Raw genomic sequence first — 27,082 nt, 5'->3', positions numbered from 1 at the left:
TGGACAAAGTAAAGAAGCAACTTGTTAAGTGAAGGAGTCATTTTTGTTGCATCTTCTGTTGCATGCATGCTGCTGATAAGTAAGGCATGGTGAAATAGCATTGCATAAAAAATATGAAAACTGCATTAATACTGTTAAGTTTAATTAAAATCAAGCAAACGGGTTTATTCATGGAAAAAGACAAAATATAAACCTTAAGATATATTATTGGATGTGTAAAACATTATGCATAAGTATTTCAAGTTCGGAGTCCACTCTCACGTAACGTCCTTTCTTGTCTGTTAAGTGGCTAGTAATACATTCTTACGGATTTTTCCTTTGCTCTCACATGTTGACCTTCTCATTGGAAATTGTATATTCCTCCAGCAGCAAATGTTCAGCAGACTCCAGCGATGTACCTCGTCCTTGAAGGCTGGGGCCCACTGTGCAGCTGCGTGCCAGAGCCCCTAGTAGACAATAGTAGGGATCCAGTTCTGCAGCTCATAAGTCTTCATAGAATCTCCACATTCCATCTTTGGGTTAGTTTATTTGGATCAAGTGTATTGAGAATCACTTGGTTTTTGTCGTAGTTATGACCCCCTGAAAAAGAGAGAAAAATGTGCTCACCAATGATATTTGATAATATTCAGGCTAGTCAAGTATTATATTTAAAAGTGGGCTTGTATCTTGTTTACTGCACCTGGGATAAGCTCATATCCCAATTAAGAGAAATTTAAAACATGATCACTGGGATAATGAGGGATGTAAGTCTTTATTGTGTTTACTGTTAAACTTTGTGGTGTGTAGGGTCTGCTTATATGGTAATATTTGGAATATTCTGTTTATTCATATAGAGAGATATTTGTTACCAGGATATGAAGATGCAGCTTATTCCAAATATGACCATAAGAGGGATATGAGCTAATCTCCAGAATACCTTAACACACACTGAATGATGGTTTGTACACTGACATTTAGTCCACAAGGTGTCACTAATTGACAGTGATGCAAAGTGACGACTCCTGACATAAATACCCAACATCAATTTAATTGTAACTACAGTGTGCAGGAGGGTAAGACACTGATTATGTTCTCACTCTCCTGTTTGTAATTAGTTAAATGCTGATTTAGGATTCAATATCAGGTAAGTGCTTAATATACAGAGGTTGCATCCAAGTTCCATTGTTAAAGTCACATGCTTTACTTTTACTTCTGACATTAAAATCAGACCTGGGACAAATATTTACCAATCATTTTAGTGTTTGATTTAATCTCCTTGAGCTACCAGATGGGTGGAGTTTGACAATATTATAATGTAATATCTGAGCAATCCAGTAAGTATCAGGAAAGTTGGCAGTCACAGAGATAAATTAACCTTGAAATACTTTCCTGTCATTGTCTAAACTTTATGGCACTTTTTTGTATTCTGTGGGGCAAACTCCACCCAGCTGGTATTCAAAACACCTTAAAACGGAAACGTAAGAATTATCTGCAAGTACTAATAATCCCAGCTCTCATTTAGACAGACTGATAATATGAAATAAGATCAATCCAGCCACATGCATCGCAGGCACACATGGATGACCCGGGCTCACCTTTGACCTCCAGCAGCAGATCAGGGGTGGCGGTGTAGCGGATGAAGCCGTCGGGGGTGATGCTCCAGAGCGGGTGCTGGATGCTCGGCTCTGGGTTGAGGCCCAGACGGCTCCCTGCCATGGTCACACTCCCACTGGGGCTCAGGCAGCACTCCTCCAGCAGCTGGAGACACAGGGAGAGGAGGCAACGATGAGACCAGTGGCAGGTTTGAATTCATTCTGTTGTGTGGTGATGTAATGTCTCATGGTTATGCAGGATACACCAGATCAATGGATCAATGGTGGTTGGTGTGAAAGTGGGAGGTTTGTGGTTAAGTGTTCGATGTCTCTCAGCAATAGAAGATGGATTGTGGGTAAACCATAGTGGGGGGGTGGGGGGGACTGTAGTTCTCTCACTTTTTTGAAATATCAGACTTGTCTCGGTCTCGTTCCTATATTGACTCCGGCTTATCATGGCTTTGGCCACTATGATTCAGTGACTCAACTTTTTCCCTGCCTATCTTAAAAAAAATAATAAATGGGTAATTTTATTGATGTTTGCTTTATTTTTTTGTCCCCCGCACTGCAAACAGTTTAAGGGATTTCATTTCCTTGTCTAGTCAATTCTTATTGATTAGTTGGATGCTGAAGGGAACAGCACAGTTTTGCAGATAAATCTACATCTCTCTGAAATCTCTTAATAATTATGTTTGCATTTTGAATGAAATGTACCAGGTTCATTGCCTATTTTAGTCTTGGTCTTGAATAGGATTTGATTTGCTCTGGTCTGGGTCTTCACTTGGTCTCGACCTACTCTGAACCTGGACTTGGACTTGGAATTGGCTTGAACTTGATTAAGGTGGTCTTGACTGCAGCCCTGCTAGTACCCCTAAACATTTTCACACATAAGCTCCTGGGATATGGGCTTATGGGAAATAAGCCTTACTTGTACTATCCATATCCCCCCCCTGACCTCTGACACTGATTGACAGTATTAGGAAGATGCTGGTACCCTGCAGTGGAGGTGTCCGTTCTGGTAGGACCAGATCTGCTCCAGTCCACCGGTCTCCTCCATTTCTTGGACACGCATTAGTTTGATATCGTCCAAATCCCCAGTCAACGACATCAGGAGCCCCGTCTCCCTGTTCCTCAAATGGAAGTGCACTTGCTTCTACTCAGAAAACACACACACACACACACACACACACACACACACACACACACACACAAAGGATCAGTCCTTCTGTTCACTGTGAATCACTAAGGCCATGTGTATAAAGAACATGGGAACAGAAAAAAAAGGAAACATGCTGGTTGCACTCAGATGAAGGTCAGTTGTAATGCAGGTGCACGAATCAAATTATTGTAAACTAGAAAAAAAGGGAAATAATTATGCACACTGCAAATAAAAGGCTAGGGCAAAAAGTCTACTTCAAAAAACAAATTTATTGCACAAGTGCCCAACTTAAAGTGCAAATGAAAAAAGTAATATGTGTACAAAAGTAAAACATTTCATCAGTGCTCTGAAAGGAGGCACCACACAGCCATTTCATAAGTTTACAGATAGAGGAGAATATGTAGAATATGTACACATATAAATTATGTATATACCATTTTCTATACAGATTTTGAGCTTTCTAGAATAAAACCACGCTTGACATGCAGGCATACATGTCAAGCTTGTTCATGTAAACTATACAGTGTGCTGTTTCAGACTTTCAATAATGTGACTACATGAAATGATGTTTATTACAGTGAGGCCATCTAGATTAGATTTTCTCTGTAGGCTTGGCTGCAGCATTTGTAACATAATTCATTAAAGCTAATCACAATTCTCTATTGCACAGTCACCAAGTTCTTGATAGACTTGTTGGCTATCATTTGAAATCTTGTCCGTCCTTTGTGCCATAATGGAAATGTTTTAAGTGCTTTGTGTGGAACCGCATCTTTGATATTAGATGTTTTTAAACCCTCCTGGACAAAACTGATTCATTTTGGTGCCAAATGACTGGCTTGGCCTATAGCAACTAATGTGATACTGTAATAACTGACAGATAATGTGATAACTTGTGAAAGTTTTATAAAATGTCCCTCTGTATGGACTGAAATTATAATGAAACCTTTTAAAGTAATAAGTTGCAATATAATTTCACATTATTACATTAACTGGCAATAAGCAGTAACATGTAACATTTTTATCTGATGATGTAATAATAATATTGTTTAATGATGTAATGTATTACACTCATCACATTAGTCCATATCATTATTGCATGATTTAGTTGAGAATGTGCAGCAATTATGATGAAGTCATAATTGCTGGTTAATGTAATGAAGTGATTTCATTACATTATCTGGTAATTTACACATTAACAGGTTTTATTGCATTTTTGACCCATTTAGAGGAACATTTTATTACTGTTTGACAAGTTGTTACATTAGCCATCAGTTATTACATTATCAGTTGCTGCATGGCCCTTAACTGTAGCAATGACATCTGTTCAGAGATCATAACAAATACGGTCTTGATGTGTGCACTGTGTAACGTTTAGCAATATCCCTTTACTACATATCTATTTTCTTTTATCAGTACTATAATTGACAACTCAATGCCTTGACAAAGTGAAATTATTTGCTCTTTATTTTTGCTCGGCTCAAGAGTCAACCTCACCCATGACTTCTGCAGTTGTGTTTGCTTTCAGAAGTTTCTTATCAAGAATGAAGAATCAGATAGAGATATATGTTGTTAACTGTAGGACTTCAGTAGATCACAAGTGATCATGTGTTCACCTTTGCACTATGATCGCAATGTAAAACAAAACATTTTATCTGATGCACGTTTCCACCTTTGTGTGCGCAGAATCTTTCGGGACCATTGTGAACAGTGTTTATGGGGTGTGTCCTCCTACCTGGATAAGAGGGCGGAGGGACCCAATTTTCTGCCAACTGCTGAACTTGCGCCAATCTGGAACCTCACCAGGCCTCAGCAGAATCTGAGCACCCCGGTAGTTGATTCTCTCATACAAAACCCACCTGTTAATAAAAAACAAAAGAAAACGCAGTCAAGCCTGAGATATTCAACAACTACAATGAAGCCTGATGCAGTAAACCCAACCTATCTGGCATTTGATGCAGGTGAGAATAATGTTTGTTTTTTAAATGCAGCTACATTTTTGGGTCCTTGATTCCCTGCTAAAGATAATCTTTTGAAGCATCTTGAGCCTCACGATGATCACGAATTTAGGTTTGTGACGCTCATTGTTGCTTGTAACTCCGCTCTCAATGGCTCCATTCTTTGGCTGGTTCCCCACCTCTCTCCTGCAGGAGGAATGTGCCACTCCAGAGGCAGCTCTGGCGCTCTGTGGGCCCTTTATTTCCCCGGGGTGAGCTGACACCTCCGGTCTGAATCTCACACATCACCCCCATATTTCTTCTGCATCCCTCACCTCTCCATCTGTCAATAACATCGCGCTCTAATATGAGATGTTCCGCTGACATTGCATTCTGCATCCAATAAGTTTGAATTAATGAAGTGTCATGCCTGAGGATACAGGGCAAAACCGCTTCACCTACACAAGCCTTGGTGAAAAAGCATATTGCGGTTTGTGTGCAGACGGTAACACGGTCTTCTGGGGGAAAAAACCCCCGGCAAAACCATCTTCACTGCTTTGTTGCAGTGACAGACCTGGATTAAATGGATTCAAAAATAATTGCACCATTTCAAAAGCAGGACACCAAGGCACTTCAACTTTCAGATAAAAGCTATTTATTCAGGCAAACAACCTTGATATTTTTGCCACAATAAAATACTTATTTTTATCTGTAAATTCTTCACCTGTACCTTGGCATCCCTCTTTTGAGACTCCGCTCTTACCCAAATAGCCCGGCCTCGGAGTTAAGACCATGAGGCTGCAAATTTGGGACAAGAATGACAGAAAGCCGAAGCGAAATATTTGGAAGTCAATTAAAGTATATTTCGCTATTTTTTTTGATAACTTGGCCCGACGCAAGGAGATAAAAACAACAACAGGGATTTGGAAGTGGGACTGCTGAGAACAGACTGAGGCCACTGAAGGACTCGTCTGCCAAGGAAAAAGGATGTTCTTCTGTTTCACACCCTCCCGCCAGAGGAAAATGGCTTTCACAGCACAGTGAGTTTTGCTCCCAGCGCACACACACACACACACACACACACACACATCGCCAGTTTCAAGTGGAGAACTTGGTAATGGCTGGATATATACGCCCTATACTGTATATGTACTCACATGCCTCCTTCCACCAGCACAGACTGGACGCGGCTGCAGCCTCTGGCCAGCTGCAGGTTCACCGATCCGGCTGTCAGAACCACTCTCTTCCCCCGCAGACCGCACCGCTCAAAAAGAGTGACGGAGGGCAGGGAGAACTCCTACCGAGGAAGAGAAAGAGAGAGAGAGAGAAAGTGCATGATAGGATGGAGTGGGCGGGAGACTGCAGGTAGTGTAGCTGGAGATATGTGTTGAGGAATTTTTTTTTTTTTTTTTTTTTTTTTTTTTTTTAGGTTGCCCTGGAAACGGGCCAGACTCCCACCCTTTGCGCTCGCTGGCTTTTGGTGCTCTTGTTTGCCAGATGGACAGTTTTATAAATTGATGCTCCTGCTGTGTGCAATGGCAACTCATTCTATACTGAGATACTGTATGATTCAGCTTGAATCTGACATCATCCCTTCTGTTTTCAATGTAGAGGAAGATGGCAGACAAGCTGTTGCTGAGAGACAGTTTCAGACTCGGTACCTACTGATGATTATGAAGGATCTTCATATAATGCAATGTTGGCATACCGCGACTTTTATGTTTGTGCTGTCTTGGCCAGATTACCTCTTGAAAATTGGATTTTTAATGTCAGTGGGACAAACTGGCAAAACCTGGTAACAAATAAAAACAAAATAACTTACAAAGCCAGCAGTCTGTAGAGACAGGATGGAGGAACGAGGCTGTACACAGCCCATTGCTCTCAGGTCCGGGTAGCACCCCACTTCTAACACATACATGCTGTCAGTGAAGTCCTGGCCCTCAAATGCCAGCCAGCTGAAAGTAATTCACACACAGACGCACACACGCACACAGATGCACACACATATACATATATAAGAGGAGCACAAAATATGACACAAATCCTCATTCTGGATTCATGCAGAAGAATTTCTTGATCTAAAAATATCTGATATTTGCTTACTGCTGGTTTCCGATAGTAATACATACAGTACATCTACATCTGAATATCAGATGGAAACAGATGAAACGTGGCACTAGGATGCTGCAGCTGTGCAAACAGTGAGTGGTTTATGATACGCTGGATGGATTATTAATGCCTGAGGATATGCAGCACAGTGTGTGTCCCCACCTGTAGCGCCAAGCAATATATCAAATTAATACTGATATTGTAATATGGGAATTTTTGCTCATGTGAAGCAGTGACAGTGAACAGCCTCTGACAGACCCGCCTCCCCCGCAGAAACACTTTATAATATGAGGAGACAGTGTAATATCCAGCAATTATAATATGAGGCCACCAGAGATATTCTGAGAAAAACACTACTGCAGGCGCTGTGAGAAGTGTTTCAAATCACTTGGAAGCGTGTCATATCATAACTGGAATAACTAATGAGAATAATCACAGTGTGATGTTTCAGGCGTCCTCACCTGCCAGCCAGCACCTTGCAGGAGGCCACAGTGAAGTCCGGCTGCAGGGAGGCGGCACTGTCCTCCAGAACGAGGACAGATCCCTGGAAACCTGGATCAGAGAAGAGCTGCACCTGAGGCACACACAGCAAGACAATACGCGTGAGTCATCCTCTCTGACTCAGCCACCCGGTTCAATAGCTCAGCAGATAATGTGCAAGAATAGCTGAGCAAGATCAAAAGTGTGCTTTCGCTCTGTTGAATCGCTGACCTTAAACTTGGCGCAGTTCTCCAAATCATCCTGAAATGGAAATCAAAGGTTAATGAGAGTCATTTGCATGCGTTGAACTGCAACATTCTTCTTTTGTGTTTTGATCAGCAGATTTTGCAGAGTGGTTATTTGCATATTCCTCCGAGTCACATACATTATGCGCATTCCACTCAAGTGCTTATTAGGTAGGCTGTCTTGCGAAATTATACTTTGAGCTAGTGCTGCACGATTGTGGAAAAAATGACAGTCCCGATTAATTTGCTCAATATTGTGATCACGAATAGTAATTACATAGTATCGGTTTCAGGATTAGTTTACTGTGAAGTAATTTTTAAGTAAAATTAAGTAAAATTTTCACAAAATTTAAATACATAATTGCTTCCCTAAGGTGAACTTGGGGTTCTTGTTTATCGTCATCTAAAAACAAACATTTTCACGTTCAGACTCTGGAGAAGTATTTTCCTCTCTAACATTGGACCGATCTATTCTCTCCCACGTTGCTCGTCCATATGTTTTTCCAAAGATAGTCTATGTAAGGTTTCTCTCTTTCTTTCCCACTGCTGCCTGCTTCTCTATCTTAACTTCTGCTTTGGTCACATGGGTGAATGTTGTGATTGCTCATGCATAATGGAAGCGCTTGATTAACTCTACCAGGACTTTGAAGGCAAAATGAAAATACAACAAGCACTTCAATATCGTTGAGTTACACAATCATTAATCCTGAAAGCATAAAATCGTGATAATTGTGCAGCTCTACTTTGAGGCATGGACACACTGGCACACACATCTCTCTAATAAGCGAGCCATCCTGCCACCCTAGACAAGTGGGCAGATTTCACAGTTCTGTTTGAATTATTCCTCTTACCAGTACGACAGGCATTGCTGAGGCAATCCTGGGCCGCAGAGCCCCCCAGTCCTCTGGGCTTCCATACAGGCCTTTCTCCAGGACGTAAGCCTCGCCACAGAAGCCCGGCTCTTCAAACACAACCCATCTAACAGAGAAAAGAGAGAACGGAGCATAAATTACCAGCTTTAAACAGTACTAATCATGAAAAGCCAAAGTGCGCATTTATTTAGCACTGACATTTCAGATCTGTTTTTCTTTCCCCTCTTTCATCTCATGTTAATTATTGGAGATGATAAGCAGTCTTTGATGGCTTTGTGCACCCACGTTTGCCTTCACAATTAAAAACACCACAGGAATTCATACTACGAGGCAGAAACTATGCGTGTTGCTCAGTTACTGTATGTCAACATTTTCAGGAGTCTTGGTCAGAGTCCAGGTTGAGGCCTGTCTCCCACATGACAGTGGTTCACTAGCTATGTACTGTATGTACTCTCATGGGAAATGTGGCATGACTTGGGCACCAGTGTGTGTGTATTGGTGGGGGGTGGGGGGGGTTGTTATTTCTGCTAGAAAGATAGACAAACCGACAGACAGATTGGGTATTTTAGGGTGTTTCTACTCGAAGGAGAGGCAGGCAAACAGACAGACAGAGGCTATGTTTGCATTTGTGGGCGTGTGTGTGTGTGTGTGTGCGTGCGTAAGCTGATGTGTGTCTGCTCACATATGAGACTACAAACAAGTCTCTATCTGCAGCGCTGAATCAACACGCCGACCCAATCCGAGGCTCAGGGGGACAGCCGCACGGCAAGGGCGAGGCTGCGCAAGCTAATAACAGGCTAGCGGCGCGGCGATCAGCACGAAACCCTTCAAGACTGCTAGAGCCCCGCCTCCTGAAGCAGGGGTTGTTCACCATTTTGTGAGTTTCTCGCATGGGCAGCAGTGAGCAGCTGTAAACATTTGCCTGTCTTTGTTCAGATTTGCTTTTGCTGTTTTTAATTACTTTGGCATTATTTCAGCTGAATAAAACGTAATGGAAATCTAATTTGCTCCCAACAAAAAAACAAAAACAAAACAAATCTCTTTTAAACAAGGAAAACATGTAATTGCTCATTGTGATGAGAATGAAGAAAAACAAACAGCTAATCGTCGACCACATTGCCCATGGCACTTGGATTTTCCACTCTCCCTCTGTGATTATTGAACAGACAAAGCCCTTAACAAGAGAGCCCATCCAAATGTAATGGCATTCCTTGGCAACTGTGGCTGTGTGACTGATCCACTTCCACACCCTACACTGACTTCACCTTTACTCCCACTGGAACAAGGTGTGAGACAAGTAGGCCACCTGACCAAATGAGGCATGGCGAACATTAGAGAAATAGGTTATCTGTCTCGACCTGCCGGCATGGGCGCGGCAACCACGCTGCCAGCCCTACCCTACGGCTGCACAACTGAGCTGCAGAGGATAGAATATATACACCAGAATTCACTAGAACTGTAACCTCAGCTAATGAAAGGGTTGAGCGCAGGAATGCATTTTAAAGCGAGCATGCCGAGTCGTCATCTGTCAGAAAGGAGCTGACAAACACAGGAGGGCTTGGGAGTCGAGCGAACTTCATTGCAAACAGGTGAACTCGAGCATGCCTTAGGTATGTGGGAGGGGAGAGACAGCTTAGCGATGCAAATAAGAACAGACAGATACTATCTAAATTGCTTTAGCTGGGGAAATGGTAATGCTATGCACCACCTAACCTGTTATCTCCCATTACTGCACACACGGCGGGGAAGGCGAGAGGGATAAACGTTAGACTCGTCACTTACACGCCCCCGGTGACGTCGAAAGACTGCGTCTTCAGCCCGTAGCCCGTGTCCTCGATGTTGGCGACGGGGACTGACAGGTCAATGTTGACCCCCAGCGCGCCGAAGTCTCTGTCACTGAACATCTTGAGGTGCGGAGACATGAAGTCCTGCAGCGGGAGGAAAAGCATACAAATGCAATGACCGTCGCACCAAGCTATGTGACACTGTGCATTCCAAGCACCGGCAGAACCAGTTTAAACTAGGACTAGATGTATCAGTTTGTATATATAGGGGTGAGTTGATCCACCGCTGATGTGAGTTTCCCTTGCCGTTTCATAAATGTGATGGCTCATCCTGCCTTAAGAAGCTGCAAACCTTAGAAGAATTTCATTAGTCTGGATTCAAAAGGGGAGTTTCAGTGTCCCATGATGGTCTAAATGCTGTTTCAGAGGCTTTTCCACCCTGACAAGACTAAAACTTTGGGGTAAACACTGAATCTTTTTCATTTTGGTCAAATAAGATACTGAACACTGGCACAAATGATCGGCTATTGGCAGCTTCAACACGAAAATGTGTTGGTCAAACCCTAATTTTATTATTACCACAGCTACTATTCATCATATGCAGATGCATTCTAGGTTACCTAAAGTCAGATGTGGGTGCATGGTGAATTGGCCCAGGGTGACACTTACAGATACTATGGGTCGCAGTGACAGAAGCAGTTCTGAGCCTCCTCCCCAGTCCCTCCAGTCCAGGTACTCTCCCTCCTCCAGGATGTGCTGCTGGCCTTCAAACCCTGGCTGGCTGTAGCCCACCCAGCTGGGACAGTGACAGTGACACAGTGATTACTTACATTTGTTTCAATGGTAGAGATGTTTAGTCATGTGCCTCCATTGCTTGGAGTGCTCTGCATGTGTGTATGTGAGGACAAGGACATTGTTAGGTAGGAAACAACTACAGAGACGTTGCTGTGGAGTTGTGTTTCTAAGTCATGACTACATTACATAACCTCAAAATCACCATCTGGCAGCAGATTCAGTCCAGCATAGACCTTGTAATTTCCCCGGCTCTGCGGTCGACAAGCCGTGATTACCACCTAAACTGAATCCAGTGCGAGCAAATAGAATTAAATACGGCACGGAAGAACAATAAAAACTCACAGTCCTCCGATGATCTTTAAAGAGCCCACAGATGTCAGTTTGTTCGACTCAAGGTTCGCTCCATCTGCAGCGGAGTCTCCTTCGCCCTCGCCGAAGCTGAAAACGTCGCCGTCGATTTCCAAACACGAACCCTCAAAGCCGGGCTTCTCGTAAACCACAGCCTGAGCACAGAACGGAAAGAAAAACAAAAACCCAAGATGAAACTTGATTCCTCCTTTAAATAGGTTGTTGTGTGAATATAAAATCATTGTTGTCTAGCGTGCCAATTCTGTTCTGTCCTTGCCCGCCATCTTGATGTTTTGGTGTCTTTTGAGGTGAGATATTTAAAAAAAATTTTGCAGCTCATGAATTGAAAACATATCCTGGTAAGTTTTAAAGGATAGAAGGTAATTAAAGTCCTTTTTTAGCAAAATGATAACACTTCTTTCAGACTGAATCCTATTTGAGAGATATTGAAGAACAAACTTTGAGTACTGATATTTTTCCCCAAAATGGATATAAAGCATTTTGCAAATTAAATCTTCAGTTTCAGAATCAATACTGACCTTAAAGGAAAAATCCACCCTCGGTTAATGTTAGATACCATCAATTTGTGATGTCCAAGCTTTCCAGGAGTTATTTTGTGATGAAGTGCTGCAATTTACTTTTTTGATTTAGAAAAATTGCTTCTGCCTCTTCTAAGAGGCTGGATGATTGTGTTGAGTCTAGATGCTCTTTGATTCTAAGAAACTGACACCAAAACCTGATGTTTACTGTTGATGTTTTAGATAGCTGGAATTTTTTCTGCTATTAAAATCCATTGTAGCTGTGCTGGAAATATTTCAACGTACATATACATATGGTATTTGTTACAGGGTGGATTTTTCCTTTAAGGGCAGGCACAATAATGACAGTGAATTAATTGGTTACCTTGACTTCATTAGGATTCTCCACTTTAAACCCACCCTGCAACAGAAACATTATCATCAACAACCATACTGCAGCTGTAATTAATATACATGGCATAAAAGAAAGATAGTCAGCAAATAGTCCTGTTTTCTGAAAAATAATGAGAAACCATTGTGTTTGACAGTAATAGGGAGCAAGGGAAAGGACACAGAATGTGTCTCTGCTGACCTGAACAGCCGTCCCTGCGGCCAACTAATTACAGATAATACTGACACTGAAGGCACAGTGGCAGAGAGACAGTACATTCACAATAGAAAGTCACAATGTTAAATTCCTTTTGAAATAGAAAGTTAATTAGGAAATAGAATATTCATGAGCGTAGCAATTGTACACTGTGATGTAGCGGGGGCAAATTTACTAGTGGAAAATAGCAGAGGAAGAGATGTGTGGCATAAAAAAATAAAATAAAATGATGTTGCATTCGTGCCTCAGAATCACAGCATTCTTGGATGGACTGCCCTATTACTCACCATTTTGAGGGGTCTGAGGGAGCCTATGAAGGGTGAAGGGAAGCCCCAGGCCTCAGGGAAAGGATACTCTCCCTGCTCCAGCACAGCCAGCAGGCCCTGGTACCCCGGATCACTGAACACCAGCCAGCTGCAGGAGGGAGGATAACAAAATGAAGCATTAAATCCACAAGGCCGCTTCACCTCGGACCTTACTGCACCTCATAGTGGTTCTACAATAACTGGGAATCATGGTCTTGAGCGGTTTACAGCTTTTAAAACACAGCTGTAACACCACTGTCCTAACAAAAAGAACAGAAATAGTCAAGATATTTAATTTTTTTCACTACTAATAATAGCCTAGCAGTAAAGTCCTTGAACAGTAGTGGTTAGTGTATAGTGGTATATAAACTATATATGTCTGTGCAGAATTATGTTCATTTCTGAGCCACAAATCTTTCTAGCGATGGCATTGTCTTGCTAGAATCTAAACAACAATTTAAAAATGTCATTACAAAATGTAAATAATATAATTTGGATGGAGAGCTTGTGAAATTGTGATAGTCAAGCCGTTTCATTTGTGATTACTAAGGCAGAATAAAATGGAGCTAATATCGCAATTCATTTTTCTGCGCCACGATACTTATTGTCACATTTTTGTATTGTGATAGATAAAATTTCGTTATATCGTCCCATCCCTAATTAACTACTATGTGGTCACAGGTGTGTGTTTATTGGGTATTTTACAACGGCTTCAAGCGTGACTGAGGACCAGCACTATCCATTTTACAATATAATATGCCAGTTGTCGCACACTTCTGTTGAAAGCACTTCTCTGTACTGCTCATTTCTTTGCGCGGGCAGCCGCTGCTGGCATCAAACCCCCTCGCCCTGGCAGCGTTAGAGCTGAGCTCTACCCTCTGAGCTGCCAAGATCACACAATGCCTCAAGCAGGAACACATCAATCACCAGATCAGAGCCTCTGGCCAAAAATAAACGCAGCTCGTTCAGTCGGCTTACAGGAACCGATACAGAGCTGATGCCAGCCTCGTGACGATGAAAAATTCATAATGCTCGGTACACTCGAGTGAGCTCGGTTGAGCTGGGTACAGGTTAGATTAGTTAGACCCAAATATACATCTGCTGAACAGACTTTCCACAGATGTCTCAGTGCAATACTGCAGGAGGAGCTGCTGAGGCAGAACGATTCGTGGGTGATCAGAGATGGGTTGCTAAATACTGCGCTGGCATCTGACAGTAATTAGCTCAAATTAGAGCATGATAACTGAAAAGATAGTCAGGGACTGAGGAGATGTTGAGAAATGCTGAAATGATTCCTGAAGTGTTCGTTTTCTACCGACGGTGCCAATGTAAACCAACAAAAAAGAGCTTGCCGGCGCTGTGGGAAAAGGTCTACTGCCATTAACTTCCTTCAGGGGCAGGGCACAAAATGTCCTGAATACCTCCTGCTCACGTTGAAGAAAACACACTCTGCTTTGCCAAAGTCTCTCCCCACCTTTGTCTGTTTCTACCTCAGTCTCCACCTCTCTGTCCCGCCTTCCAAGTCCCCCCCCCCCCCCCCCCTCACTCTCTCGTCAAACATGCACGAGCAGGAAGGACATTCCTAAGCAGGCAAATGAGTGAGAGTGAACCCAAAGGGAGGGATAAACACTAGGGAAGACGGTAATGATTATCTGTCAGCTCAGCCTCTCCTCTGACTGCCAGCTCATGCCAAAGTCAAACAGCAAGAATATCCCATTAAAAGACAGCAGCTCAACATTTCCTGCGTCTACCACTCTGGGTTTGTCTAGCGCACCACTCTAGCCAGGAGCGACGAAAAAAAAATCATTGCCGAGAATTGGGATCGTCTCATTGCTTACAGCTGCGGGATTTTGCGGCTACCAAAAAACTCTCAGACACTACTTCTGCTTTTCCTCGGCTCCTGCAGCTTGACTGCGTTGCTTCTCAAATCAGATCCGATCTCCAGGTGTCTCCCTTGCTAGCAGTCTCATCAAGCACAGTTAGGAAGACCATATGGTTGGCTAATGACTTAATTTTGCCCGTCTGTTTCGTTATCGCTAATGTACGCAACAGTTTGCTGAAATGGTCACACTTACACCCCGGAGTGGACTTTGATGGAAGCAGTGTTCTGTGGGATGCCGAATGAGCCGATCTCTATGGTGTCGTCGTGGTAAGGTGTTACCCTGCCGTGGCCCTCCGGATCAGTAAACAGGTCGATATGGGGAAGGCTGTAGTCCTAGAAAGAGGGGGAAAAACACACGGGAATTAGCAGCAATGGAGATAAATAAGGCTGAAAAATTCATCCCCCACATAGAGTCAAGCAAAGTCTACATCACATTTCTCCTTCTTTTCTGTTCTAAAGGAGTCACGACTGAATACCGATGAAGCATTAACATACATTAGCAGGCCATGAGGTGATGCTTGGTGATATTGAAATACTGAAGGCCAGATGAGGTGACAGTATAGGACACTAACCCAGACAGCGAGTCGAACAGAGCCAATCAGCATCGGCGGGTCGATGTGCTGCTGCGTCTCCGGCCCAGACTCTGCCCACACATTCGTCAATTCTATACACCCCTCCTCCAGGGCGATGGAGCGGCCCTGGAAGTCAGGCTTCTCATAGAGCACCCAACTGCAGGGAAAACAAAAAAGCAATTATTGGGAAGCTGCGGAAAAAAGACAGAAATGTCACAGGGCCGATAAATGTCTGCTGTGCAAAAACTGTGATGCGCCTGTCAAATCTCAGCCAAGCAAGAGAGAATCTGAGTCATTAATTCATATGAACATGTATAAAAACATAGTCATCGGAACATTTTAAGAAAACGTTTGTGAATTAAACCCACTGTAATACCTTGAGGATGGAGGTTAATCTTATGAACCAATACGCAATATCTGATGTAACAATCCCTCGTGCTATTTTTGGGAGAGCGCCTACTGTATGTAGACACCCAGCTTTGATGTTAGAGTGGGTGTGTCATTGAGGTTACCAAGTGTGCAACGCTCGTCACAGATGTTTCACTGAATTAGGGCCACGACACCTCCAGAAGGCTCAAAAGGAAGTGCTATCATCCCAAAACCACTCAACGCTAATCAGCACTACACTCATCTGCACCACCTTGTATCGCCGCACATAACGGTTCTCCTTTCATTGTCGAGTGCCGGTTGAGTATCGCCACTTACCATCCTCGGACCACCCTCACGGATATGAGAGGGGAGAGCTGGAGAGAGGTGGCGTCTGCTACGTCCCTGTAGATCTCGTACGCCTGGCCACCCAACTGAGCATTCTCGAACAGCACCATCTGCATGGAGACACCCAAGGGCAATGTCAACTTGAGACATTAACCTGAGGAGGAAATAATAACTGGCTAAGAGCTTTACAAGCTTATTCCATTCGTTGAGCTTTCTAAGGAGGAGCTGACAGCTTGGTAGTTTCCTTTATTTCTTTTTTGCACTACAGTAGAAGCGTTTTAAATTTCATCTACAAATCCAGCATACAGGCACAGACTATACAGTTAAAATGTTGAGCACAAGGGAAATATATTTTTGAGCAGTCTCTTTCAACCCACAATGCAGTGCAGCGCTCTCCCACAAGCTTCGCATTGCATTGGCAGCACTAAATCTCATGATTGTAATCACATCCAGCTGAGCACTTGTACTGGTATGTTTTTTTTTTTTTCAATACTCTGTTTACCCCCAAGAAGAAAAATATAGAAAGCAGATGTTTTCACAGAACAATCACATTTCTATCCAGATTCCTCTCTCATTGTTTCCCCCCTGTTGTCTCTCTTCTATGTGGGCAGAGTGTTGCCTACTCACCTTTCCAGGGCGCCTGTGAAATCCTTTGGTAGCTCTTATCTGCAAATGCAACAAACACAGATTATCATGGCGCTGGAGACTGCTGAGCATGGCAAGCATTCATGAAATGCTGGAGAAGTTAATCCACATTTTTTTGTTGATTGTCCTCTTTCTGTTTACTTACAAATTTATGTTGTTTTCCTGTGGGGACACAATGGATCCGTGGGCTACACTGTGTTATAATTGTATTTATCTATTCCGCTGATAAACATATCTAGTAAAAAACATTTGTCTTTGACACATATATGCACACAAATTGCAGAAAAATACAATATTTACAGAGGTCCAGCTTGTTTTAAAGCTGCACTAGGCAGCTTTGCATGTTGGAAGCTCCAAATGGCAGCGAGAGGTAACTGTTTGAAAAATCTGCCCTTCAGTACCCAGCAATCATGTGACCAATGGGGCCGATCTTTGATCGCTTTATACACAAAAGATACCAACAGACTAGAAAGGCCAAATATTTATCATTGGTGTAAACAAAGATGTCCTGCTAGTGACCACACCTAACACCAGAATTTAATTTGGATAAATAGGTTGAATCTACAAGGTCTCAATTACGAATGGGTGGGACACTCTTCTCCATTGTAGCCCGCTTAGTGATGTAGGCTGATGATTAGGCTGATTTACTTTTCTACATAAAAATCTTGCCTAGTGCAGCTTTAAGGACATTAAATGATACAAATCATTGTAGTAACCAGCCACATGTGCCAAAGAGTCCACACACATACACACCTGTGCTTCAAAGAGAAGTACAGTCTGTATTTGTCATTCTCAGCAATCAAATATCCTGTGTTTTTACACACTTACATTGTTACTAGGCATCGCCTGCGGGTGAGCCAGAGGCTGGTGGAGCTCGGTGAGTGTGGGGTGCGTGGTTGGAGGAACCCCAGGGAGACATGGAGGCGCACCATCGGGAAGCAGGAGACCTGGCTTCACATCCGGGTCTGCTCCACCTTCAGGGACTGGTTTTGTCATCCTTCCAGTAATCTGATGCATAAGCAGTAAACCATCAGATAAGGAATAAAGCACTTAGACGTGCTTCTCTACTCGTATAATGTACTGAATTGACATTTATTGACATAGTGAAATGTGTTACAACAGAGTAAAGATCACCAGGTTCTATGAGAATCTTCTTTCTTTCACTGGACAATGCATGCATTCACATGGTGGTAAGATACACTGCAGTTTTGCTTAACTTACACTACTTGTTTGCACGTGTGAGAAGTATTTTACCCGTTATGTTGTAAATGCATGGAAATCTCTGTGTTTTATGAAGGAAACTTCAACATTCACACCATTTTTAGCTGGTGATAATAATGCATGATTTGACTAACCTCTGTGTTGAGTTGCTCCTGTCCTTCTGTGCTCTGCTCTGGTTTTGCTAGCTCTCGAGGGAGGTACTTCTCTAAATAGTCTGGCAGCTTGATGTCGTTAAAGGAAGGAAGCGGAGGACCTGAGTCACCGACCGCAGCCTCCACAGCCTGGGCTCCGGCTCTGTCGCTCGGGGCAGGGCTCTGCTTGGCCAACGCATCACTGAATGGAGCTGTGAGAGTGGGGCTTGGCAGGAGTGGCTGGGATGCCGGCGGAGGGCTCGGCTGGGGGGCCTCGCTCGGCGACACGTCCCCAGAGTTGGTGCTGTCTGCCTGGGCCTGAACTCCGTTCCTCTTCCCCCTGAGGCTGGAGGAGCTGCTGAGGCTGCTGAGGACACAGCTCCCCTCCAAGCGAGACTTCACCTTGATCTGCTCATCTTTCTTCTCCTCTGCCTCTTCCGCCTCCTCATCCTCGACTGTGGTCTTTTCCTTAAGCCGAGAGCGAACATCCAGGCTATTAAGCAGCATGCTCCTGTCTGCCAAACTGGCCCTGGCAGGCTTCAGGCCAGCTTTAGTCTCTGTGCTTTGGAGCTTGGCTAAGAGGCCGGGGCTTTCTAAGCTGAATTGTTTCTTCTTCCTTAAGCCGAACTGGAACTCCTCAGGGTCAAAAGTCTTCTCGAAGCGGTCCTCCCTGATGGCGGGCATGGCAAACGGGGGCTGGGGTGGCCGAAGGTAGTTGTGCTTACGCGGCGGGAGGGAGAAGGGAGCGCAAAGCTTCTTGATTCTCTCAATGAAATCATCATCATCTAGGTCACCAGACGTGTCCAGGAGGTTGCTCTCACTTCCACAAGAAATTAGTTTGGGCGCTGGGATTTTCAGCTTCTTTTTGGGGAAATCCACATCCAGCCAACTGGAGGGGGCATCCCGCTGTGTTGAGGAATCTCCTCCGCTCAGTCCCCGGGGCAAAGGGAGCTTATTCAGGGATGAACGGTGGAGAGAGCTTGAGCTCAGTTTAGTGGCCTCTTTTGAAGTGGGTGCTTTTGTAGCTTGAGCTGAACTCCCTGGTTTATTATTGACTGTGTGGGGTTGTCGGGGTGGGCTGATATCACCATTAACAACGGGTGAAGGTTCATTCACCACAAAACCTTGTGTTTTATCAGTTGTCTTTTTTTCCACTGTAACTGCGGTGCTAGTAGCAGTAGCGCCGTTAGCAGATGAGCTCTGTATCGTTTTCTCTGTGCCCTTGGCTAAACTACTATCATTTATTGACAGTGTCTTTTTTGACTCCTCGCACTGTGAAGGAGACACTTTCATTACATCTGTTGAGCTTTTGACTTCTGAGGCCAATGATTTGATAGCTGAAGATTTATTCTTAGAATCTACACCGGCTCCCTCACTGCTCTCAGATTTAGGAACAGAAATAGCAATCGGTTCCATAACAGATGATTCTTTCTCAGCCATTTTGCCAGTCTGTGTGGGAACTACAGCTATCAGTGCCGGAGTCTCATTCGCTGCTTTCACAGTCACCTCCTCTGCTGCTGTAGCTGCTCTAGCAGTCGGCTTTGAATTGGAAAACTCTTGCACAACATCATTAGCTCCATGTGCATGTGAGTCATCAGTACATTTCTCTGTTTTTTCCACAGATACAGAATTAGGCTGTGGCTCTGCTGTAGTCACGGCTGGCTGTGTTTGTATTCCGGGGATTTCTTCAGACTTTGTTTGTGACTCGGGTGCATTTGAAGCTGTCTCTCCCTTAGGAGGCTCGACAGGCCCTTTATCACTGTTGGCCACACTCACAGTCTTATTAGCCTGGGTGACTGCACAAACAGCTTTATGTGGATGTGCAGTAACCATCTCACTGACAGGCTGTGTCTGAGCAGGCGAGTCTGATCCAACAGTCTTTTCTGAGACTGGTTCTGGTTGTTTGGACTCCGCTTTGGCTTTGTCTTTAACAAGCTTTGGTTCCTCTTTTCTGTCAGCGGTAGCCTTGCTACCCCGTGTCTCAGGGATGTCCTGTCCACTGTCTGAAGCCGTGCCCCTTGATGTATTTTTATCCAAAGGCATGAGCTGCTGTGCTTTTTCTTTGTCTTTGTTCTCAATCTGATGTATTTTTTCAGTGTCTCTCTTTTCCAATTGCACCACTTTCTCTATGTCTTTTTTCTCAGTCTGATTTATTATTTCTGTGTCTTTCTTTTTTGGTTGCACCACTTGCCCTGTGTCTTTTTTATTGGGCTGTTTTACTTTTTCTTTATTTTTTGTTTCAGTTTGCCTTGTCAGTGGGTTATCTAATTTGGGGTATTCGACAGGTGGCCCTTGCGCCACAGGAGGAGTCTTCTCAATAAGATGTTGTTCTGTCAGAGGTAAGGGGGAGGAGGCTGACGTCCCGCTGCTGTCCTTGGAGGCGTTTTCCCTCTCCTCAGCAAATGAGAGGCTGTGTCCCCCAGCTCTCTCTTCCTTTTGGGGTGAAACAACGGGATCCTTGTCAATAGGCTTCTTTGTTCCACTGCTGCAAACAGCAGTATCAGGTTTGTCAACTATGTTGACAGATGGTTTGGTCAGTCCCCCCTTTTCCTTAACTGGTTTGTCAATTTTGTCCATTTTAAATGAAGAATCTAACTTTTTGTTCTGTTTGTCTGATGCCTCTAATGCCTTTCTAAATGCTTGCTGGCTGGTATCACTGGGCGACTGTGTTTCTGAAGTACTTCCTAGAGATTTATCAGATGGTAATGTGACCGTCTCAATGAGCTGTTTGGTGGGAGAGGCGGTCTCCTCGGTATCAGCCACCTTTTCCTGTTTGCTGGCAACGACCTCCTGCTTGCTAGTACAGTGACCTGGTTTATTTTCACTATTTGGGCTGATGGGGCTGGTTGGCTCTCTGCTTTTCCTTCTCTTAGAGCGGGAGCCTGTCCTGCCTGGACCTTTGGAATTGGTCAGATCATCTAAGTCACCAAGCCCTTTAGCTGGACTATCTGTTTCAACACTGTTAGGTTTCGTAGGCAGATCTGCTGTTTTCGAGGCCTCTTTGACTTTTGTTTGGGAGTCTGTTTGTTGTTCGGGAGCAGGAATGCTCACCCCAACAGCAGTGGTATCTCGCCTATCTGGTTTACATCTTATCTCTGACATGACCATGGTCTGCGTCTTCTCTTTGCAATCCAGTTTACCCTGAATGTCCAGTTCCTGTGACTTTGACACAGGCGCTGCTGCAGAAGGGGAGGATTTCTGGGGCATTCCTGTCATGGCAGACTTTTGAGACAGGGCCGTCCTGTCCTCTGTCTTACGCGTCTCTGCAAAGTTCCTCGCCCGCTCCTTAACCGTCTTGGGTTTCTCCCCGACGGGCGGCGCAGAGCTGGACCTGGCGTCGCCGTAACGCTCGGCCGATTTTGACCTGTGATCTGAAAAGCCAAAGTCTGCTTTCAGCCTATCGGTGACTTTCCTGGCAGGGGAGACATCTGCACTCCGGGGGCTTTGGAAGGTCTTCTTGCCACTCCGTACTGCCTGACCCTCAAACAGGCTGATCTTATCTGCAATCCGGCCAACGACTGGCTTAGACTCCTCATCGATTTTCTTCACGTCCTGCAGTCTGTGAAGAGGTAAAATGTATGTGAGCAGGTAAACTTCTTCTTGGGGGTAAACAGAGTATTGAAACTGTTAGGATTCAAACACAGATTTTATATATATATTGTATAATCTGAACCATTTGAAGTAGATTTTCACCAATACATTAATGCTGTACAGCCTCCTCTATAAGCAATCTTTGCAATATGCTCTTATTGTCACAGAAAAATATAGCACAACCTTCTCTTCATTCTTTATACTAGTTGAATCTCTGGGTGTAAGTGATTTGTAAAATCTTATCTAAACTTCATTGTACAGCGCCATTCTTGCAGCCTAAAGGGTTGTACTTTGTGTTATGACTCACTTTATTTTTTCAACTGTTATAACTCTCCCATAGCAGTTAATGGACATTCCTTGTTTTGGCAATATTCTTATCTTAGACATCAGCTTGACAGGCAACTTACAATGTTAGTTAATGTCGGAGGTACTTGTAGCATTAAACATTCAGTCCATACGAATAGGTTTTGCTATACACACCACAGTTGATGGAAATGTGATGATTTATTGTTTCATTCATTCACAAAACACAGGCAGCTCTCTTTCTGAATCAAACCAGTCACCTTCAGGTAAAGACTTACCTTGCATTAGTCTCTGGTTTGGGCTTATCCTTAGCTTCCTCTTTGGTATTCTTTAATCCTGACTCAAAACCCTGGTTGGTTCCCTCCGTTTTCGAATCAGCGTTCACCAGAACCTTCTTTGAATAAAACTTCACCTCGCTCCGAGAAACCTTCATGCTCCTGCGTTTGGACTCCGGCGTCTCGGTTTTCCTCTCCACCTTGTAGGGGCTATCATCATCCTCCATGTCTGCTTTCTCATCCACCACACATGCCAGAGTGGCTGCAAAGGCTGAATTTGAGTCCTGTGAGTCGCCCAATTGCTTTCCGGTAGCGGGGGAGGTCTTGGTCTTCCCTCCTTCAGGTGAGGCCTGGGAGGCGGGATTGTGTTTGGAGGAGGGGTTTACGGATGCCTCTCCCAGCTGAGTGACTGGACTTTTGGCCTGGGGGCCGGTCAGCGGGTTATCTGATGTAGGGAAGCCCTCCAGGACAGACTGGGCTTTGGTAGGCGCGCTCTCCTGGGAGCTGCTCCCTCCGTCTCCCTGAAGGTTCTTCTTGGACTTCCTCCTGGCTGTGTTTTTACGCCCCATGCTGTCTGCCTCTGTGTCCTCTGTTTCAGGCTCTAACTGTGAGTCTTTGCGTGATTTCAGTGACACTCCCACCAGGGCGCTGTAATGACTCTGTGCCCCGACAGTGGGCTTCAGAATCGTCCTTTTATTCTCCGACCCCGCTGGACTGGAGCTCTTTAGGGGATCGGCACTCTTTAATGATTGTGCCTTGGAGATGACCTGGAGGCTTTTCTTGACCCTGGTGCAGACCACTTCCGGTGCAGCACAGGCGTCCTGCCCGCTGTGAGTCACGCTGGTCTCCTCCAGGTACACATGGAGCTTCCTGCCTGTCTGGGCCTGGGCTTGTTTCGGAGCCTGCGGCTGGGCGTGGGCCTGGTCAGAGTGCCACACCGCTCCCTGCTCAGAAGAGGAAGAAAGATGTGTCAGATGACTGGCATTCTTCTCTGAGGCGGGATTCCCGCTCGCTGAAGTACCGTTGCTGCTCTCCTCCCTCTCCCTCTCCCTGCCCTGCCCTGTTCTCTTCTTTCTAAACTCCTCCTCTGTCGGCCCTCCTTCTGCTGGCGCACTGCTGGCTGCAAGGGGGCCGTCTCTGTGGGCAGACTGAGTGGCGTCCTCGTCTTCACAGAAGACAATGTCCCTAGAGAGGCTCAGCTGATTGGGGTTGGAGCTGTGGCCCTGCTCCTCCTCCCGCTGCTGTTCCCTCACAGGCTGGGTCTCCTCTTCTCCCTCTGACCTGAGAGCCTGGTCACTAGTTGGGGAGTCATTTTCAGCATTTTCAGAAGGACCGCTGGGAGTCTTTCCCCTCCATGGGGAGAACCAGCTCCCAATACGGCCCAGGACCCCAGGACTCGGCTGCTCCTCTGGGCTCTGGGACTGAAGACAGGCAGAGAAATAACTCACTAAAAATGTCTCCACACATGGATAGCGGCAGTTAATAAACATGCACATTTTTCAATTGAATATAGGCACATTTCAATTGAACTGAAGCGTATCAGTTACACATGGTAGGCTACTGTAAATATTGGAAATAGGAACAAAGGAAGGGAGTGCAGGATTAGGATCCAAGGTAAATATAAGTAGGCTATTGTTTGTTCACACGCTCCTTTAGTATAGCCATGCATCTCTCAGCATAGCAAAGGCATGCAGGAGTGCTTATAACCCATAAGCTTACCGTAGAAAATACCATATCATTCAGACTCTTTATGTAGGTTGTGAACATGTTTTTGGTTTAAAACAAAACACCTATAGAGCATAGAACAAAAACAAAATCATTCCTCCGAGATAAAAAAATAAATAAAAAAAGCAGTATGAAAGAGCAGCAAATCCTCAAAAAAGTTTTTTTTTTGCCTTAGGAAAGTGACAGATCCCAAAAGTTTAATACAAGAACAACTCACCCTCAATTAGACTATAGAAGAAAAGTTTTCGCCCCCCTCCGACGTATAAACGGCTGTCAGTTTGTACAGCATCAGATCTGCGCTGAGATGCATGCCTAACTGATGAACTTCAGTTATATTGTTTTCAGTCCTTGCATCCCATAAAGCATCCACAATAGCACGAGTGCGGTAGACTGTGGAATCGAAGCTATGCGTTCTGCTGAAGTTCTGCCCCTGGAGCGGCGCGCACCCGGTGGTAAAATGCTGCCTTCAGGTGCTCCTCGTAAATTCTTCCTTCCCAGTTTAGATGTCGTTAATAGGCTATGCTTGTAGGTGTATTCAAGTGCTTTTGGTCGGGGAGCTGAACGACGACAGCTCTCCCTATCCCTTTAAAGAACCACGCCCCCCTCCCCAAAAAAACAAAACAAAAACAAAACATTAACAAGAAAAAAGGAGCCGGATTATATTTCGAGAAACTGCGTAACTAATTGGTGTTTTAATGAATGTATTAAAAAGAAAATGTGTCACAGCTAAAAGAGTGAGAATAGAGTCGTACAACAATAGCTACTAATTATTTACACAGAATGCCAAGCAATGACATATACGAATCAAAAGCATCACTTTTACTATCAGTCGTTGACATGGCAATACAGCTCGGCACCTCAAGGAACGGGAAAGTCCCACTTTCTCATATGAACATCAATTAGGTGGGTTACTCAGACCTCAGCTTAAAGAGTCCACATTTGATCTTGTAGATTTTAGAATTATAACAGAGAGCAAAGATCAATTAAATATCCCCAGAAATTTAATTTTTTTGGAGGTCATATTTTCGCAGGAGGGTGCAGTCTGTAGTGCTGTGGTTCTCAACGTGGGGTCCGGGGACCACCAGGGGTCCTTGAATGGGTTCCAGGGGGTCCCCAGCAAATTTCGGAATTGTTAAACTTCGCCCCTTATTATTTACAAGAAGTTTGCACAAGTAGAGAATGTAGAAGAACGACTATTTTGATCATAGCTTCACTGTTACCTCTCTACATAGGCCTAGTCTTGGAATTCTGGACAAAATCATATCACTAAAAATATTGTCCGAGTTGGGTCCAAGAGACAAAATCTCATCAAATGTAGCAGCAACACTATGGTATGGTGACCTGCTACATCTAATAATATATCACATTGTCAAATAAGAAAATTCTTAAATTACTCGGTATAAGCGGGTTTTAAAGTTTTGGTGGCAACTGATATTAGATGCAGGAACTTTAAGGAACCATACTTTATGAATTGACACCTCAGCTCCTACTCGCTTCACCACCTTGTTGGCTTGCTGATGTGCGCTCAACGTCGATATGCGTAATTCCGATATTTACTTCGGTACTTGAAGGCAGCAAGAGGCTGGGTCCCAACGAAAGTTTTCCAGGGGAAATGACGCATCTACTTGTGTGGGTTTCAGAGCCTGTTGAATTCTGCCCTTGGTTTCCAAGTCTGCTTGCCCTTATTTCATTTGGCGGGCAGCTCAAGCCAGTTTTTCCATGCTGCGTCGAGGAGCATTAACCCTTTAACTGCTTGTCTCCGGGTCGATAATAAGTAATTGCTTCAATTTCTTGTCAAATAAAAGAATTGACACAGTAAAACAAATGGTAGGTTTTAAAAATAATAATAATATAATAATACATTTCCTTTATTCATATTAGCTTCTCGCCAAGTGTATTTGGAGTGGGCGTAATAATTATCAGCGCATATTAATTATTTGGCCCTTATTAGTCAGTAATAACATCATATGCTCTTGTTGTTATTATACATTTATTGCGCCTATTTGGTCATTAATACACTATTATGGGCTGTTACTGGGCTAATATGCAGTATTGTCTATTCATTTGCTTATTTCCATATACTAAACAGTCGCCATGGGGATCACTAAAGTTTCATTCTCTAATCTAATCTGGAAACTTGTTTAGTTTATGATAACCTGAGCAGTCGATAAAGGTTTAACAGGTTTCTACACGAACTGGAATGCCATAAAAGTTGACCTTAAGCCTGCCGTCTATCAGGCACTCCCATCCTCAAATAGCCTACTCGACCGCAATTCACCTGTAATAATAACTCACTCAGCAGCCCCTGTTAATTTCTTTGCCAAAAACGTCGCCAAAGACAGAGAGGGAAATCTTACCATGATTGCAGCGCTATCCTGCTCTTTCACTCGTCCCAGGAATGAGCATTCAAATGCAACCAGCAGCAAAAGCCCTTAGAAGAGTGAAGTATTTCACTGTCGCCGCCTCTCCTCTCCTCTCTCTGTGGTAACCTGTTCCTCAGACAGGGGAGCCTGCAGAGCCTAATGAATATTTAGTGCAGGTATACTCAAACGAATACTACATATCTTTATCAACGCAAGTGCCAGTACTCGAGGTAAGCCTGTTAGATTGCATTATAAATGTTGCTTGAGAAGTTTTTTTTTCCCACTGGTAATGATGGCTCGGCTACAGGTGGAATCTGCCCGGGCCAGGTAACACACCCAAAGGCTTTGAGCGCCGTGACACAGCAGGCACGGCGGTTTATTGTGCAACGCTTTCAGGCCCACAGACAAAACACAAAGACGGGTACAGACTATGGCTTTGTCAAGGGAAACCTACACGTTTTCAGGTTAAGGATCCCCAGATAGACACTCTATTAGTCCACGGACTACAGTTTGCTAGGATTCAGTCCCGGGGAAGCCCATATGAGAGGATTTTTATTGTTGTTGGTTTAGTATTGATTGTATAGGGCGTCAACCGTAGCCTACATGAGGAGATAATAGGGGTGAAAGTGTGAGGAAAGAGGTCAGTATCAACAGAGTGAAAGCTGTGATTAGAATAGTAATTGTTATGCATTATCTAATTTGGATGATTTCTAGTGAATTCAATTAATGTATTGTACACACACACACACCCCGCCCACATTGTCACATTGTGGACACTAAACACACATCACATTCGTTCTGACATGTAAAGCCTCTCTCTCTCTCTCTCTCTCTCTCTCTCTCTCTCTCTCTCTCTCTCTCTCTCTCTCTCTCTCTCTCTCTCTCTCTCTCTGTCTCTCCCATGAATCATTAATGTGCTACAGAAGCTGAAAC

General features: G+C 44.1%; 1 protein-coding gene across 3 annotated transcripts; it reads right to left on the bottom strand.

Annotated features, from left to right (window-relative positions):
* Window positions 1–121: 121 nt before the first annotated feature.
* LOC139661866 (beta/gamma crystallin domain-containing protein 1-like) lies at window positions 122–26,434 on the bottom strand. Of its 3 annotated transcripts, none has more exons than XM_071540432.1 (22): window positions 26,144–26,434; window positions 22,065–23,482; window positions 17,896–21,451; window positions 17,369–17,548; window positions 16,523–16,561; window positions 15,887–16,005; window positions 15,182–15,338; window positions 14,803–14,942; window positions 12,710–12,836; window positions 12,201–12,236; window positions 11,292–11,452; window positions 10,824–10,950; window positions 10,153–10,298; window positions 8,350–8,476; window positions 7,485–7,514; window positions 7,235–7,347; window positions 6,487–6,619; window positions 5,822–5,961; window positions 4,463–4,586; window positions 2,566–2,724; window positions 1,575–1,737; window positions 122–579 (listed from the first exon to the last, which is right to left on the bottom strand). In XM_071540432.1, the coding sequence occupies exons 1-22, from the start codon at window positions 26,144–26,146 to the stop codon at window positions 491–493; spliced, it is 7,287 nt and encodes a 2,428-aa protein (XP_071396533.1). In that variant the 5' UTR covers window positions 26,147–26,434; the 3' UTR covers window positions 122–490. The 3 variants fall into 3 exon arrangements, with proteins under 3 accessions (XP_071396533.1, XP_071396534.1, XP_071396532.1); XM_071540433.1 differs by having other exon boundaries at window positions 22,065–23,005; XM_071540431.1 differs by lacking the exon at window positions 26,144–26,434 and adding an exon at window positions 23,781–23,843.
* Window positions 26,435–27,082: the final 648 nt, after the last annotated feature.

Source organism: Centroberyx affinis, unplaced genomic scaffold (genome assembly GCF_046629955.1).
Source record: "Centroberyx affinis isolate AG114_WGS23_722 - 3 ecotype Tasmania unplaced genomic scaffold, CSIRO-AGI_Caff_v1 ptg003635l_1, whole genome shotgun sequence".
Lineage (NCBI taxonomy): Eukaryota > Metazoa > Chordata > Actinopteri > Beryciformes > Berycidae > Centroberyx > Centroberyx affinis.
Note: the sequence above shows the minus strand (reverse complement) of the source record. Positions and strands in the feature narration are given on the sequence as shown.

Excerpts from the sequence above, each read along its gene's own strand:
- LOC139661866 (XM_071540431.1), bottom strand. The coding sequence starts at position 23,828 with ATGTTCACAACCTACATAAAGAGTCTGAATGATATGGTATTTTCTACG. Across the intron at positions 12,837-14,802 it reads ATCAAAGTCCACTCCGGGGT|CTGGCTGGTGTTCAGTGATC; the intron begins GTAAGTGTGACC and ends TCCCTCCTGCAG. Across the intron at positions 2,725-4,462 it reads CCCTCCGCCCTCTTATCCAG|AAGCAAGTGCACTTCCATTT; the intron begins GTAGGAGGACAC and ends TTTTCTGAGTAG.